The sequence below is a fragment of the Accipiter gentilis genome, chromosome 6 (genome assembly GCF_929443795.1).
Source record: "Accipiter gentilis chromosome 6, bAccGen1.1, whole genome shotgun sequence".
NCBI lineage: Eukaryota > Metazoa > Chordata > Aves > Accipitriformes > Accipitridae > Astur > Astur gentilis.
Window position 1 is genome coordinate 16,602,963 of NC_064885.1, and position 16,392 is coordinate 16,619,354.

The 16,392-nt window shown below is 60.2% G+C and overlaps 2 protein-coding genes and 3 non-coding genes across 6 annotated transcripts; 2 read left to right on the forward strand and 3 right to left on the reverse strand.

Moving 5' to 3' along the window:
• Positions 1 to 259: 259 nt before the first annotated feature.
• Positions 260 to 5,028, forward strand: LOC126039291 (uncharacterized). Of its 2 annotated transcripts, XR_007506282.1 has the most exons (3): positions 260 to 383; positions 1,442 to 4,066; positions 4,618 to 5,028. XR_007506282.1 is itself a non-coding variant. In XM_049802239.1 (2 exons), exon 2 carries the CDS (start codon positions 1,475 to 1,477, stop codon positions 2,321 to 2,323), a length of 849 nt encoding a protein of 282 aa, XP_049658196.1. In that variant the 5' UTR covers positions 260 to 383; positions 1,442 to 1,474; the 3' UTR covers positions 2,324 to 5,028. The 2 variants fall into 2 exon arrangements, 1 of the variants encoding a protein (XP_049658196.1); XM_049802239.1 differs by having other exon boundaries at positions 1,442 to 5,028.
• Positions 5,029 to 7,886: 2,858 nt separating this feature from the next.
• AIRE (autoimmune regulator) lies at positions 7,887 to 10,868 on the forward strand. Its single transcript, XM_049802469.1, has 11 exons — positions 7,887 to 8,027; positions 8,126 to 8,300; positions 8,394 to 8,546; positions 8,632 to 8,703; positions 9,049 to 9,173; positions 9,339 to 9,419; positions 9,741 to 9,856; positions 9,932 to 10,135; positions 10,217 to 10,313; positions 10,472 to 10,609; positions 10,788 to 10,868. The coding sequence occupies exons 1-11, from the start codon at positions 7,887 to 7,889 to the stop codon at positions 10,866 to 10,868; spliced, it is 1,383 nt and encodes a 460-aa protein (XP_049658426.1).
• Positions 10,869 to 11,856: 988 nt separating this feature from the next.
• LOC126040137 (5S ribosomal RNA) lies at positions 11,857 to 11,975 on the reverse strand. The gene has a single exon (XR_007506556.1). It is a non-coding gene; the product is annotated as a 5S ribosomal RNA (ribosomal RNA).
• A 2,536-nt stretch (positions 11,976 to 14,511) lies between these two features.
• Positions 14,512 to 14,630, reverse strand: LOC126040148 (5S ribosomal RNA). The gene has a single exon (XR_007506567.1). It is a non-coding gene; the product is annotated as a 5S ribosomal RNA (ribosomal RNA).
• A 1,601-nt stretch (positions 14,631 to 16,231) lies between these two features.
• Positions 16,232 to 16,350, reverse strand: LOC126040160 (5S ribosomal RNA). Its single transcript, XR_007506578.1, has one exon. It is a non-coding gene; the product is annotated as a 5S ribosomal RNA (ribosomal RNA).
• Between the last annotated feature and the right edge of the window lie 42 nt (positions 16,351 to 16,392).

The following is a 16,392-nucleotide window of genomic DNA, read 5'->3' on the forward strand; positions in this document are numbered from 1 at the left end:
GCGCGACCAGTCGGCTCCGCCCGGGGTCCGCGCGGTACCCCTCCTCCGCCCCGCCAGGGGGCGCCAGGGGGCGCCAGCGGGCGGGGCGGGGCGAGGCGAGGAAGGGGCGGGGGGACGGATGTCGGGTCCGCGCGGCACGGCCGCGCGCTCGCTCTCACGCGCCGCTCCTTCCTCCCCCACCGCGGCCAATCCGGGGGCGGAAGGGGCAGGCGCGAGGCGGTGCGTGCACCGTCGAGGCGCGGAGCGGCGGGGGCGGTCCTTCCGGGAGAGGGCGGGCGGGAGGCGCCGTGGCGCTGCCCCTCTCCAAGATGGCGGCGACAACCTCGGCCCGTTCCCCCCGCTCCTTCCTGCGCAGGCTCCGCAGACCCCCCTCCAAGATGGCGGTGAGCCCCGGGGAGGGGAGGGGCCGGGCCGGGCCGGGGGCAGGGCGCGCCAGTGCTCCGCCGACCCCCGCCCGGGGCCCGCGGCCCGCAGGAGGGCCTCAGGCGGGGCGGGCGGCGCCCGGGGCCCTCCCGGCACCGCGCCGTGACTCAGCGCCGCGGGGCGGGGGGCGAGACGGCCGGGAGGCCGCGCCTGCGGCCCCGGCCCCGGCCCCGCTCCCCCGGCGCGCCCCCGCTCTGCGGGAGCCGCCGCCCGCAGGCGGGGACTGGGGAGGGGGTGCCGGGGCGGCGGGAGGCCCCGCGGGCCCGGCCGGGCCCCTCGGTGGGCCCTGCGTCCTTGGCGGGCCCGGGCCTCGCGGCTCCCCGGGCCCCCCTCGGCCGGGGCTAGCGGCGGGCGGAGGCGCCGCGCCGCGGCCGAGGAGCCGCGGGCTGCGCTGCCGCTCGCCCTGGCCTTCCCCCCACCCCGGCCGCCGCCGCTGGGAGAAGCGCCAGTCATGCTGCGGGGCAGGCCGGGCCTCGGCAGGGCCGCGGCGGGCTGCCATGAGCCGTCCTCCGGCGAGGCCTGGGTGCCGCTGGCGGGGTCTCGGGCGGAGGGCAGCGGGAGGGCGAGCTGGTGTGGCGGGGCGGGGGGCGGGCATCGAGCTCGGCCGCTTTAGGCAGCTCCCTCCCGGCGGAGGAGGAGCGGGGCAGTGGTGGGCTGCAGCCGGCGCTGAGGCATGCAGGTCCTGGCCTGCCGGCGTTTGCGGTCCGGCGCCCTGGGCGGTCTTGATTTACTGCAATTTACAACGCGAAGTCCGGAACGCCGTTAAAAACTAATTAACGTAAACAAACACGCCGTGTTAGGCCTTAAGAACCGCACCGAGGAGCGAGATAGGCTTGACGTGCAGATGTTTAGATGGGCTGGGCTAACGCAGCAGCCATCCAACAGTAACGGAGCACACCATAAAATCCCAGATCTTATTGGTCTGAGCACGTTTTCTCAGCTGTTTATTTTTGCTGCAGGGAAGAAAAAAAAGCTTCATTTGACATACTTTCCCCCCCCCCCCCCCCTCATCTTTCAGATCATGTCATAACTACAAGATAAACAAGCAGTGATGGAATCACTGGATACCGAGGTGAGAGCACGGAAGACTCTGGGGACTGTTGAATATGTAGAGTCTTCAGGTTTCACCCAGGGAGTACTGCCAACCAAGAAGGATGTGGTTCAGAATATGCTGTATTTATTGCAGCCCAAAAGAGCTGGCCAGGCCCAGCGGTCCAAGGAGGACGCGGCCCAGTTGCTCGCTGAGCACTTGCAAGAGCACTGGTTGGTTTGCAACTTGCACACCATCGCGACACAAAATATAAAGAAACTTATCCTCAAAATGTATGAGGAGTTCACCAGATTGTATCAGACCAGAAAGCAGAGACAGAACCAGGCTTTTACCGAGCGAGCAGACAAATTCAACGAGAGTTCAGAGAAGCTCTTTGATGTATTTTGTACAGACGGGCAGATGAGAAATAAACTGGAGGAATACAGTGGAATAAAAATGACTAGCATCGAGTGGAAATTTCTCGAAGATCAGAGAAGTGAAAGAAAAATGTACTATGAAGATTTCACAGACAAGCAAGAACTGAAGACGATGGAAAGAAGGCAAAAGATACAATGTCTGGAGCACTTCAGAAAACTTGCCAAGGAAGAGAAGGAAGGAAACAAAGTGAAGGAAGTGAAATACAAAAGTGACGAGCAATCGGATGAAGGCACAAGCGTGGATGAATCCTACCTCGCAGAGGAGGAGAACGGCGGGGCTCCGGCCTTTTCACTGCGGGGCAGAAGGAAGCGCCGGTGCACTGCGACTCCTGCGAGCGCCACCATGCCCCTGGAATGCCAGCATATACGGATGAGCATCAGGAGAGTTAGGCCTGGGTTCTATGAGACTGTGGAGAAGGTCAAAAACTGCTAGCGCATGCCACAGTCGGCCGGCAGAGCTGCTGGAGTATGAGGTGGCAAAGCACACGTTAGGCAAGTTTGAAATCCCACCAGCAATTGGAAGTGATTGTTGTAGATCCCCAAGCCAGAGCTCAGTAACATCCTGGGACACCGACAACGGCGGCAAGGACTAAAAGACATGAATGTGGAAGGATAAGTGGTCAGCAGCTAATGACGCAAAGGCTCAAACATAGCGGATGATCTAAGGTTACGTAGCGTGTAAGCCTCTTCTTCCAAGGTCCCGTCTACATCAGTGGGTTTTTGGAAGTCTCTCACCATTTCTGAGCCAGGGGTGGCCTAACAGTACGAAACAGGACTCGGATTTACTGCAGGGAAGTAACTCGGACTTGTTGCTGATAGAAAATTTGTGTGCTGCAGAGCCCTAGCTCCTGCTGGTTTTGGTGGGAGCAAAAGGTGCTCGGCACCTTTCAGCAGAATTTGGCATTTCTGCGAGGAAGGAAGCTGGTTTTCAGCTTGTACTACCCAGTCCCGGAGAGGCACCCTGTGGTTTTGTGGAGGGATTGCTCTCTCGCTCGAGGAGGGGGAGAGAGATGTAAGGAGACATTTGAGTGATTCTGCCAAAGCATTGGTGATTCTGAATGTTTCATCCTAGATTCTACTTTAATGACGTTTCCTTGATCAGGATAAACCCTCCCATAAGCGGATGAGTTTTAACGTGAAGTCCCTAATCTAGGATCTGAGGTGTGAATCCTAAATGAAGTGGTAATGTTTTATCTTCCCAGGGGGTAAGATGGGGGAAGGATGCAAATTGCATAATTTAGTTTTAAGATGGGAAGAATTTCATAAACTGTTATCCTGTCTTCTTAGGATAAAGGGAAGAAAAAGCTTTCCCAGGTGTGGGTAGCTGTGGTATTTACGGCAAAAGGCACCTGAACCTGGGCTTGTTTTTCCACCCCCTCCCGAGGTCCGTGCAGACCTGTAGGGTGGAAGCGGTTGTTTTCCACCTGGAGTTTGTTTGAAGAAAGTGTATCCCTCTTGCCCACGTACATCCTGAGCAGCAATGTGTCCGTCACTTTGTATACTCACAGTATGAGGGTATCTGCCATTTTGAGTTAGAGTTGCTTTACTGGTTTTTAAAGATGAGAGACTTGAACTTCCAGTGAAACCCAGTGCTGGAGATCTCTCTGGTGAGATTCCCAAACCTTGCCAGACTACACTGAAAACTAAAAGCCCCCAAGTCTCTATATGTCCACAGAAGTTCTCTGGTAGAAAGAGCGCAAACTTGTCTGGTTTTCAAATTTACCTTTCAGTGTGAATGCTGGTTTCCTCACTCCAGTATCTCGGCTTTTCCCCCTTTCTTTCCTCTCCGTCCTGCACATCATTTTACTGACATTAACTCGTGCTGTTTCATTCTTTGGCTTTTGCTCCCTTTAACAATAAATGCATGTATGAATAATTTTGACAGTTCCTTTACTTTCAATGAATCAGTTCCTGGACTGCTTTGAAGTCCTATGCCAAAGGAGGAATGAAACGCAAATCAGCAGCTGGTCCGGTCGGGACGCAGCAGAGCTAGCAAGTGCAAGAGGTGGCAGCAGCCCCGGCCTTGCTGCTCTGGCAGGCTCTGGCGTACCTCCGATCCCTCCCTCCGCCTACAGACAGATCCATCCGGCTCCGAGCAATGCATTGGCTTCCCAGCAACCTTGCTCGTTAGTAATTGCCAGGATCCTTAATCTGTGTCTCCAAGAAGTTCTTCGTGGTAAGTTGCTCCAAAATATTTAGTGAACTCAGTGTATTCCGTAGCACTCGTAGTGTTGTTACGGGTTCAGTAGCATGCACCCACATTCTGCAATGCCCTTCAGCCGCTGCTGCTTGAGAGTTCGCAGCCCTCTCCTCCTCTCTCTGACATGCTTCACTGACTTCCCCCATGCAAATTATGTCACGTTTAAACTATTTGCCTTCCAGCCCTGAGGTGCTGGACTTGAGCCTCTCACTGGGCTTTTACACCAGCAGCTCTGTTTCAGCAGGGAATATAGCCAAGCTCGGACCTCGCCGAAGTAGAATTTTTTTAATAACTGCTGTAAAATCCCCCTTTGTATTTACAAATATAGCTGACATTATAAACGCTCGTGTGTAAAGCAAATCCACCAGGGTTGACTCGAATATGGAACACAGCTGTATAGTGCTTTATGATTTTCAGGGATTTTAAGGTTGTCAAATCTGACTTCCTGTATGCCACAGGGAATTGCATTTTATTCAGAAGCCCCACACTCGGCCTACTAGTTTCAGTTTAACTGATGTGTCTTACAGAAAGTCGAGCTGAAGACGTCAGAAGTCTGCTGTCTTCCTCACTTGGATACTTGGTGATTTGTCACCTTCGCTGTTTTAAAAAAGGAAAAAAAACAGCAAAAAAAGTCCGACCATCTTCTAGGCTGTGATTCTTTTCAAGACATCTTGTACAGGCTGAGCAGTGTTCATTGCATTTAAATCATACTTGTTTTTTTTAACTGGGTTTGACTGTGGATAGAGCCAAGGCCTGGCTCTGTTTCTGCTGCAACGGGGGGAAAATTTCTAAATGATGTATTCTGATTAGTCTTCTTTGGGACCATGGTGCCTTTTTAATCAGGACAGTAAATCTTGTCCCAGGATTCTGTACTTTTGTACGTTAACAGTTGTCGACTTTCCTTTTTTGGTGTGTCCCAAATAAATTAATATAACATACCTCTGGGCTTTTGTTTCTTCTTTCTAAAGGGGGAGGAAAGAGGAAACCAAAGTTAAATCTTCTCTACTCCTCCCAGGCTCTTGCAGGAGCTGCGGTGAAGCGTGCAGCTGGACTCACTCTCAGCTGGACTGCGTGGGGCAGTGGTAGGGAAGCTGCTAGAAATGGGGTCTAGGATGGGAGCCTCTTTTTTTTTTTTTTAACCCAAATATGCTGGAGCCTTGAGCAGCTTAAGGTAAGGGGAGAGGGATGAAACTGCGCATGGTGGCAGCATTTCACTGGAGCTCGGTGTGCTTCAGGTATTCCCACAGGTGGGTTCCCCCCTTCTGCTGCTTGTCTCCTGACTCATGCTGGCATGTGTTGTATGAGGTGAGGGCAAGGCAGGTGGTGTCCAAGAGACATGGCAGGGTGATGGTTCATACCACAGCACCTCAGTGTGGAAGGGAAATAGGAAAGGAAGAAATGCTGGAAAGGGCACGTTTGCTTCAACAGCTTTTCACAGGAGGAAGGAATCGAGGTGCATCCCAGGGGCTACAAACACTTCTGATGGACACCAAGTTGCTGATTTAACTGGGCGTTTGTGGAGAAACATCTTCAGCCTTTGCAGTCAGATTTGAGCGCAAATGGGACTCTCTTACCTTTAACTTTTGTGCTCTGATTTCTGCAAGGCAAGAAACAGAAAAGAGAGGCCATCCTGAAATCCTCCTCTGCGCCCCAGCCTTGGCCCTCATAGCCAGGCAGGGCTTGTGCCGGCCCCAGAGAAGGTTTACACCTCTCTGCAAGTGAAAGCTGACTTCTCAAGGCTGCCAAGGTCTGCTCTAAGTGAGGTACAGAAATACCTGTCTGATCTCCCGGGATGTACATGGCTCGTCGCATGGCAGCTGCTGCTCTGCCCCCTGTGTAGTGTCTCAGAAAGGGGAAGGAACACGAAAAAGACAACCCAAAATGCAAATTACTGCCCTACTGAGTGGGCTGGATGTGGAGAACAACCTGTCAGTGATTCAGAGCGCAGAAATGGTTGCAAAGTTGGAATTTAAAACACATCCGAGCCCAGTGCTGGGGCCTCGCAGCTGCTCCAGGCAGAACCTGCCTGCAAAAGAGCTCCCATAACTGTGGGTGGGTGGGCACAGGTGCAGCAAGTGCCAGAGCCTTGTCCTAGACATGCCAGACAGCTCCACACAGGGCAATGGTGACAAATTGTGGCACTGCAGGTCCAACACTGGGGAAAATGGTTTTCCCAGGAAAGGTGGAGCAGACCTGTAAGGCTGTATCATGAGTGTGCTTGTACTCAGCACCTGTGGCTGGGCTGTGGGGGAGCTCCAGGAGGGGAGGTGAAGCTCCCATTTCGCCTGACACCCATGTTTTTTCCCTGGGGGCGAATGCATCAGGCAGGTGGTGGCAAAGCTGTGCAGAGCTGGGCACCAAAATCCTGGTGTGGGGCACAGGAATGCAGCACAGTGCCTGCCTGACCCCCATCCCATGGCTGCCGGTGCCTCCGTGGGAAACATCACCCCAGATGCTGAAAGGAGCTTCAGGGCAAGTGTTTCCATGGGTAAACACACCAATTTACTAACCAGACATGTACGAGGGTATTTCCTGCTCTTGCCAAGGGTGTTGTCTTGTTATTCTTCCTGAGTTTCTGGACAGCAGCCGCTTCCTCCTGCCACGCCTTTGCAGCCAGCAGATACCGATCCAGCCTTTTAGGACTTACTAATGACTGTGCCTACCTGTACTGCCTTGCTCTGTGCAACAGAGCGTCCCCCCTTGCACCCCTTTCCAGTCGCCCTCAGGTTGTGTTGTGCCGTACAGTGAGTGGCAGGTGCTACCCCATGGTGTGGGGATGGCTGTGCACTGCCACGGCACCCCCAACTGAGCCTGCCAGGCAGCAGGGATGCATCGCCAGTGGGCGAGAGGCTGGAAATTAATCCTGGAGAAACTGCAAATGTTTGGGAATTGGGATAGGAGTATTGGAGCTTTCCCCTTCCCGGCCACCTCGTACAGAGCAGCCAGACCTCCAGACTTTTCTATGCCAGATGCTCCCAAGCAGCCAGTTTCTCCCAGCTCCAAGTTTTTTACAGCTGCGGCTGTCCAGCAAAATCACTTAATTGCCCAATTTCCCAGAGCAGGTGATGACAGAGCTGCGGGCAGCGCCTGCCTGGGTAATGCCCGGGTAATCCCCAGGCTCGCTCACGGCACTGCCATCCTTCCAGCAGGCCAGAGGGCAGTGGTGTGATGCTTCAAGGGGGCTGTTTGCTTGTTCAGCATCTCTAATTGTACACAAACGCCTGTTGGTAGAGTTTCTTTGGCGTCAGTGCTTTCCTGCCAGCCCATAGCAGGTGCTCTGCTGGTAGCCAGGGCAATTCCCATTTTCCTTCACTGTTGGGGCATTACTTCCCACGTGCTCCCGCAGCCAAGTTTCTGGATGAGAGAAGCAGGTGCTGTGGAAAGTCCAGAAATTTTGGGGCGATGGCCTGGCTGACCGCGGGCATGAGAGAGGCAGGGGCCCTCTGCACCAGCACCCAGGCTGACCACCCATCTCCCCAGCCACCCCGCAGGTGGTCACTGCCAGGTCAGGTGTCCTTCACCAGCAGTGGCAGCTAATGTCATGCCAACCATTGATGTCCCAAGCTGGGGAGCAGCCTGACCCCAACCCCAGGGCTAGGGGTGCGGTGGTGCCATGGAGGCAAGTCCAGCCATGCCGCGGGGACAGCTGGTGGCAGGAGGGGTGATCTCAGGTTACATGGCCTACAGAAATGAGTGGGGCTGCGGGAGCCCGATGAGGTTTCCGCTGGTGGCAGCCAAGGCGTATTAAAGGGGAGCGTTGGGGCAGGCGGCTTGGGCCTGGCAGCGTCCCTGCAGCATGGCAGGCCCAGGGGGTGAAGGGGACCTGCGGCACCTGCTGAAGCTGCACCGCACCGAGATCGCCATGGCGGTGGATGATGTCTTTCCGCTGCTGCACGGCCTGGCCGACCATGGCATCGTCCCTGAGCACATCTTCAAGGTGAAGCTGCGGGGTGGGGGGGGACACCCACACAGCAGAGACTGGGGCTGCCTGGTGGCACCGGAACACATGCTGATGGGCCATGGTGGCACCGGCAGGAGACGCTGAGCCGGACGGAGCGGGAGGGCTCCCACCGTGCTTTCCACGCGCTGCTTACCTGGCTGCTGGGCTGCGACACTGCCGCTGTCCGCGACTTCTGGGCCGTCCTCTTCAAGGACTACAACCTGGAGCGGTACACCAGGCTCCGGCCCCTCCGTGGCGCCTTCCCCAGAGGTAGGAGGAGAATGGATCGGGGGACCACCATCCCCGGGGGCTGCGGCAGGCAGGGGTGACTCCTGGAGCTGGCTGTGCCCATCCCCTTTGCAGAGGTGGAACTGGGGCGGCAGCGCCGCAGCAGGCACCTGTCCCCCAGCCCCACGGCACCAGCTCCACACAGACCCCAAGGCAAGAGGAAAGCCCCCGAGGAGCGGGACGGGGCCCGGGCGGTGCAGCCCTCCCTGCGGCACACCACCAGCCCTGGTATGGAGACCCCAAGTGGGATGGAGATGGGGTGGGGCGCTGGGGGTTGCTGTGCCCCCTGATGCCCACCCTCACAACCCTGCAGGGCCCCTGGCAAAGGCGAGAACCCTGAAGAAGCCAGAGAGTTCGGATGCTCCCCACACCCCTCGTGCTGGTGGTGAGTTCTGAACCCCCCCCGGGGCAGTGTTTACCTGTGTGCCCTGTTTGCCTGCAGTCGAGGGAGGGGAGGGCTGCCCGTCCCACTGAACATCCCCCCTGCCTGCAGCCCTGCAGGCCGTGGCCGCCTCAGTGCGGAGAGCAGTGGCTGTGGGCGGCAGTGAGGTGCCTGTCACCCGCGGGGCCGTCGAGGGCATCCTCATCAAACACGTGCTGGAGCCGGGTAGGTGCAGCCCGACCCAGCTGACCTCGTGCCCAGTTTAGCCCCCAAATTCAGAAGCTGCCCCCAGGCAGGGGGGTGGCAAGGAGGGAGCCCTGCCAGAGCTGCTCGTGGCCTCTCTTGCAGGCAGCTCCAAGATGGGCAGCAAAGCTGGGGACGAGCCGTACGCCCTGGCTGTCTGCGAGGAGCCAGGGGCCAGGAGCAGAAGCTGCAGCCTGAAGCCCCCCACCCGGCCCAAGGCATCGCAAAGTGTACAGACACCTCCCCAACCCCCACTTTCACCCCTGCTGTTGCAGCTGCCCGAGTCAGTGGCAAGGGGATTATCCCTGCCTGGCAGCACAGCCATGGTCTGGGGGTGCCCTCCCGTGCCTGGCTGTCCCAGCAGCTTCCCCCCAACCCTTCTCTTGTCTCACCAGCAGAGTGGGGAGCCCCAACTGCTCCCCCAGGGCCAGCTGTCAGCGCCCACCGTGCCCAGCCAGGACCCCGTGCCCCACCAGGTGAGCCCCAGGCATGGCACCTGGTGAACTGCTGAGAGGCAGCGGGTACGCCAGGGGCCATCGGGGTGTCCCTGGCACGTCCCTTTGGCCTGGCAAAGAACAGGCAACCCACAGTCACCAGGCTACAACTGCCCAAAACCAGGCAATTCCTGCCCTGAAAGGGGTTGGTTTGAGTGGTGCGGGGTGAATGACGCAGGGGGAGAGGGTGACGGGGTTGACAGACTATGGGGTCCCCTGCCATCATGAGCCCTGCCACAGCCAGCGTTGCAGCCTGCAGGAGGGGTGGTGGCAGTGACCCCCTTGCCTGCTCCCCCGGGGCAGGAAAACGAGGATGAGTGTGCAGCATGCGGTGATGGTGGTGAGCTCATCTGCTGTGATGGCTGCCCCAGGGCCTTCCACCTTTCCTGCCTGGTGCCCCCACTGCCACGTGTCCCCAGGTGAGCCCCGGCGTATCACAGGGACCCTGCTGCCCCCTGGCTGTCTCTTACCCCCCCCCCACTCTGGCTATGCAGCGGGACGTGGCAGTGCGGCTCCTGTGTGGCGAGCATGGCCGAGCCAGGCCAGCTGCGGGAGGTGGATGTGGAGCGACACCCCGAGATCCCGGGGGAGGAGGCGTGCAGCACCCGGCAGGGCGGAGGCGATGGGAACATCTGCGGCCGCTGCTTCACCCAGATCCCTGCACCCCGACACTGCCCCACGCCCAGTGGGGACTCCGGGTGAGGCCCCACATCCCGACCTTAAATTCTGCTGCCGAGGGGGACCGCCCTGATGCTCCGTGTCACTCCTGTTGGTTGTAGGGTGCTGCTGCTCTGCACGTCCTGCACCTGCAGCCGGGACACAGACAGCCTGGAGAGAACTGTGGTGACCGGAGACCGCCCGATACAGGCAGCAAAGGTCAGTACAACCAGTGCCTGGCCACAGAGAAGGGAAAGGGGCCGGGTGAGGATGCAGAGGTGGGTACAAAGGGCTGATGAGGCCCAGGAGCAATGGCTCCAGCTGGGTGAGGGACGGGCTGACTGTAGCTAGAGGTGAGGTAGTGAAGCTCTGGCCAGAGGGGCTGGGAGCTGAGAGGTGCAGGCAGAAGCCAGACAGGAAAGCGGACAGGACATCTCCTCCCACAGGCAGAGGATGTCTCCCATGACAGCGAGCCTGTGCTGAGCAGGGACGAGCTTGATGCACTCCTAGGTGAGGTACGGCACTGGTGGGACACACACACACCAACAGAGTCCTTCCACAGGGGACCACATCTCTGGTGTGACCCACAAGGTCATGTCAGGCTGTCAGCAAGGTGGGGAGTGCCAGGACAGCCCAGGGAAGGCAGGGAGCAGGATAAAAAGGGACACTGACACCCCTGGGGCTGTCCTGCAGGGTACATGGGACGGGATCCTGCAGTGGGCGTTCCAGAGCGTGTCGAGGCCCCTCGCAGACACACATGGGCTCTTCAACTAGTGGAAGCTACCCTGACGGCAGCACCCACAGAAACAGGCGATGGAGGAACAGACTGCACAAGGCTTGTGAAATGGGAACTACACAGACATAACAGTGCCCCAAAGAAAATGCGATATCATCACACAATAAACACCCAGCAGGTAGTCAAACCAGACAGACTGCTGCAGAAAATGCATTAGTGCAAATCACTTAAAAAAACCCATATACGCAGGATAAATGAGCAAAAACTTTAGAAAAGAAAAAACAAATGGAAAGTGACTTGACAGAGAAAAAAAAACATTTCAGCATAGGAAACAAACAAACAAAAAACACCGATCAGGACGCGGGCAGCAAAAATGCAACTCTGGAGTACACATCACCAAAGGCAGGGCCTGGTACTGTAAAAGTATCTCTGATCAAAATGCTGGCAGGGCCCGACCCTAATTAGCATTACAGATCAGACAAGATCGGGCGTTCTCAGGGTGGTATAGCCATAGGAAGCCATATCCCCAACAAGAGCCCTCTTGAGTGAGGACGACCACGCACCTACCCCACACTACAGCCTCACCGACCCACGCACAGCAGCGGCACGCCTCCAGAACACACACCTGCCCCACCGCGGTGACCCCCGGCAACACCCGCTCACATCCCCACGCAACCCTGCCCCGCCAAGAGCCCTCTCGGGCGACCACAACCACGCTCCCACCCCACACTGCAGCCCCACGGAGGGGGGCTGCAGGCAACACCCACACACACCTGCCTTCACCACGTCGACCCCCTGCATCACCTCTACACATCCCCACGCCCCACATCAAGCCCTCTCGCCTAACCACAACCACGCTCTCACCCCGCACTGCAGCCCCACCCACCCACAGAGCAGAGCGCCAGACAGTCGCAGAGCACACCTGCCCCACCACCGCGACCCCGGCCCTCACCCGCACACCCCTGCCCCTCCGCAACACCGCAGCAAGAAAACAGGGGCCGCCCCGCGGCCTCCGCCAAGGCCAAAAGCCTACAGCACCCGGTATTCCCAGGCGGTCTCCCATCCAAGTACTAACCGGGCCCGACCCTGCTTAGCTTCCGAGATCAGACGAGATCGGGCGTTCTCAGGGTGGTATGGCCGTAGGCAGCCCTGTCCCCGCCAAGAGCCCTCTCGGGTGACGACAACCACGCTCCTACCCCACGCTACGGACTCACTGAGACACGCACAGCAACGGAACGCCTCTAGAACACGCACCTGCCCCACCACGGTCACCCCTGGCAACACCCGCTCTCATCCCCACGCAGCCCTGACCCGCAAAGAGGCCCCTCGGGCCACCGGCAACAGGCTCTCGTCCCACACTACAGCCTCACCGACCCACGCACAGCAGCGGCACGCCTCCAGAACACACACCTGCCCCACCGCGGTGACCCCCGGCAACACCCGCTCACATCCCCACGCAACCCAGGCCCCGCCAAGAGCCCTCTCGGGTGACGACAACCACGCTCCTACCCCACACTACAGACTCACTGAGACACGCACAGCAGCGGCACGCCTCTGGGACACACACCTGCCCCACCACGGTGACCCCCATCAACACCCAGTCTCATCCCCACGCTACCCTGCCCCGCAAGGAGGCCCCTCGGGCCACCGACAACAGGCTCCCGCCCCGCACTACTGACTCACTGAGACACGCACAGCAGCGGCACGCCTCAGGACACACACCTGCCCCACCACGGTGACCCCCGGCAACACCCGCTCTCATCCCCACGCACCCCTGCCCCTCAGAGAGTCCCCTCGGACCACCAACACCACGCTCCCACCCCACACTGCAGCCCCAACAACTCAAGCACAGCAACGCAACACCTCTAGAACACACACCTGCCCCACCACGGAGACCCCCAGCAATACCCGTTCACATCCCCACGCAACTCTGCCCCGCCAAGATCCCTCTCGGGCGACCACAACCACACTCCTACCCCACACTGCAGCCTCACCGACCCACGCACAGCAGCGGCACGCCTCTAGACACACACCTGCCCCACCACGGAGACCCCCTGCAATACCCGCTCTCATCCCCACGCACCCCTGCCCCGCAAAGAGGCCCCTGGTGCCACTGACAGCAGGCTCCCACCCCACACTGCAGCCCCACCGACTCACGCACAGCAACGGAACACCTCTAGGACACACACCTGCCCCACCACCATCACCCCTGGCAACACCCGCTCTCATCCCCACGCACACCTGCCCCGCAAAGTGGCCCCTCGGGCCACCGGCAACAGGCTCTCGTCCCACACTACAGCCTCACCGACCCACGCACAGCAGCGGCACGCCTCCAGAACACACACCTGCCCCACCGCGGTGACCCCCGGCAACACCCGCTCACATCCCCACGCAACCCAGGCCCCGCCAAGAGCCCTCTCGGGTGACGACAACCACGCTCCTACCCCACACTACAGACTCACTGAGACACGCACAGCAGCGGCACGCCTCTGGGACACACACCTGCCCCACCACGGTGACCCCCATCAACACCCAGTCTCATCCCCACGCTACCCTGCCCCGCAAGGAGGCCCCTCGGGCCACCGACAACAGGCTCCCGCCCCGCACTACTGACTCACTGAGACACGCACAGCAGCGGCACGCCTCAGGACACACACCTGCCCCACCACGGTGACCCCCGGCAACACCCGCTCTCATCCCCACGCACCCCTGCCCCTCAGAGAGTCCCCTCGGACCACCAACACCACGCTCCCACCCCACACTGCAGCCCCAACAACTCAAGCACAGCAACGCAACACCTCTAGAACACACACCTGCCCCACCACGGAGACCCCCAGCAATACCCGTTCACATCCCCACGCAACTCTGCCCCGCCAAGATCCCTCTCGGGCGACCACAACCACACTCCTACCCCACACTGCAGCCTCACCGACCCACGCACAGCAGCGGCACGCCTCTAGACACACACCTGCCCCACCACGGAGACCCCCTGCAATACCCGCTCTCATCCCCACGCACCCCTGCCCCGCAAAGAGGCCCCTGGTGCCACTGACAGCAGGCTCCCACCCCACACTGCAGCCCCACCGACTCACGCACAGCAACGGAACACCTCTAGGACACACACCTGCCCCACCACCATCACCCCTGGCAACACCCGCTCTCATCCCCACGCACACCTGCCCCGCAAAGTGGCCCCTCGGGCCACCGGCAACAGGCTCTCGTCCCACACTACAGCCTCACCGACCCACGCACAGCAGCGGCACGCCTCCAGAACACACACCTGCCCCACCGCGGTGACCCCCGGCAACACCCGCTCACATCCCCACGCAACCCTGCCCCGCCAAGAGCCCTCTCGGGCGACCACAACCACGCTCCCACCCCACACTGCAGCCCCACGGAGGGGGGCTGCAGGCAACACCCACACACACCTGCCTTCACCACGTCGACCCCCTGCATCACCTCTACACATCCCCACGCCCCACATCAAGCCCTCTCGCCTAACCACAACCACGCTCTCACCCCGCACTGCAGCCCCACCCACCCACAGAGCAGAGCGCCAGACAGTCGCAGAGCACACCTGCCCCACCACCGCGACCCCGGCCCTCACCCGCACACCCCTGCCCCTCCGCAACACCGCAGCAAGAAAACAGGGGCCGCCCCGCGGCCTCCGCCAAGGCCAAAAGCCTACAGCACCCGGTATTCCCAGGCGGTCTCCCATCCAAGTACTAACCGGGCCCGACCCTGCTTAGCTTCCGAGATCAGACGAGATCGGGCGTTCTCAGGGTGGTATGGCCGTAGGCAGCCCTGTCCCCGCCAAGAGCCCTCTCGGGTGACGACAACCACGCTCCTACCCCACGCTACGGACTCACTGAGACACGCACAGCAACGGAACGCCTCTAGAACACGCACCTGCCCCACCACGGTCACCCCTGGCAACACCCGCTCTCATCCCCACGCAGCCCTGACCCGCAAAGAGGCCCCTCGGGCCACCGGCAACAGGCTCTCGTCCCACACTACAGCCTCACCGACCCACGCACAGCAGCGGCACGCCTCCAGAACACACACCTGCCCCACCGCGGTGACCCCCGGCAACACCCGCTCACATCCCCACGCAACCCAGGCCCCGCCAAGAGCCCTCTCGGGTGACGACAACCACGCTCCTACCCCACACTACAGACTCACTGAGACACGCACAGCAGCGGCACGCCTCTGGGACACACACCTGCCCCACCACGGTGACCCCCATCAACACCCAGTCTCATCCCCACGCTACCCTGCCCCGCAAGGAGGCCCCTCGGGCCACCGACAACAGGCTCCCGCCCCGCACTACTGACTCACTGAGACACGCACAGCAGCGGCACGCCTCAGGACACACACCTGCCCCACCACGGTGACCCCCGGCAACACCCGCTCTCATCCCCACGCACCCCTGCCCCTCAGAGAGTCCCCTCGGACCACCAACACCACGCTCCCACCCCACACTGCAGCCCCAACAACTCAAGCACAGCAACGCAACACCTCTAGAACACACACCTGCCCCACCACGGAGACCCCCAGCAATACCCGTTCACATCCCCACGCAACTCTGCCCCGCCAAGATCCCTCTCGGGCGACCACAACCACACTCCTACCCCACACTGCAGCCTCACCGACCCACGCACAGCAGCGGCACGCCTCTAGACACACACCTGCCCCACCACGGAGACCCCCTGCAATACCCGCTCTCATCCCCACGCACCCCTGCCCCGCAAAGAGGCCCCTGGTGCCACTGACAGCAGGCTCCCACCCCACACTGCAGCCCCACCGACTCACGCACAGCAACGGAACACCTCTAGGACACACACCTGCCCCACCACCATCACCCCTGGCAACACCCACTCTCATCCCCACGCACACCTGCCCCGCAAAGTGGCCCCTCGGGCCACCGGCAACAGGCTCTCGTCCCACACTACAGCCTCACCGACCCACGCACAGCAGCGGCACGCCTCCAGAACACACACCTGCCCCACCGCGGTGACCCCCGGCAACACCCGCTCACATCCCCACGCAACCCTGCCCCGCCAAGAGCCCTCTCGGGCGACCACAACCACGCTCCCACCCCACACTGCAGCCCCACGGAGGGGGGCTGCAGGCAACACCCACACACACCTGCCTTCACCACGTCGACCCCCTGCATCACCTCTACACATCCCCACGCCCCACATCAAGCCCTCTCGCCTAACCACAACCACGCTCTCACCCCGCACTGCAGCCCCACCCACCCACAGAGCAGAGCGCCAGACAGTCGCAGAGCACACCTGCCCCACCACCGCGACCCCGGCCCTCACCCGCACACCCCTGCCCCTCCGCAACACCGCAGCAAGAAAACAGGGGCCGCCCCGCGGCCTCCGCCAAGGCCAAAAGCCTACAGCACCCGGTATTCCCAGGCGGTCTCCCATCCAAGTACTAACCGGGCCCGACCCTGCTTAGCTTCCGAGATCAGACGAGATCGGGCGTTCTCAGGGTGGTATGGCCGTAGGCAGCCCTGTCCCCGCCAAGAGCCCTCTCGGGTGACGACAACCA

Excerpts from the sequence above, each read along its gene's own strand:
- LOC126039291 (XM_049802239.1), top strand. The coding sequence starts at position 1,475 with ATGGAATCACTGGATACCGAGGTGAGAGCACGGAAGACTCTGGGGACT.
- AIRE (XM_049802469.1), top strand. The coding sequence starts at position 7,887 with ATGGCAGGCCCAGGGGGTGAAGGGGACCTGCGGCACCTGCTGAAGCTG. Across the intron at positions 8,704-9,048 it reads CCACACCCCTCGTGCTGGTG|GCAGCTCCAAGATGGGCAGC; the intron begins GTGAGTTCTGAA and ends CCTCTCTTGCAG. Across the intron at positions 9,420-9,740 it reads AGGACCCCGTGCCCCACCAG|GAAAACGAGGATGAGTGTGC; the intron begins GTGAGCCCCAGG and ends CCCCCGGGGCAG.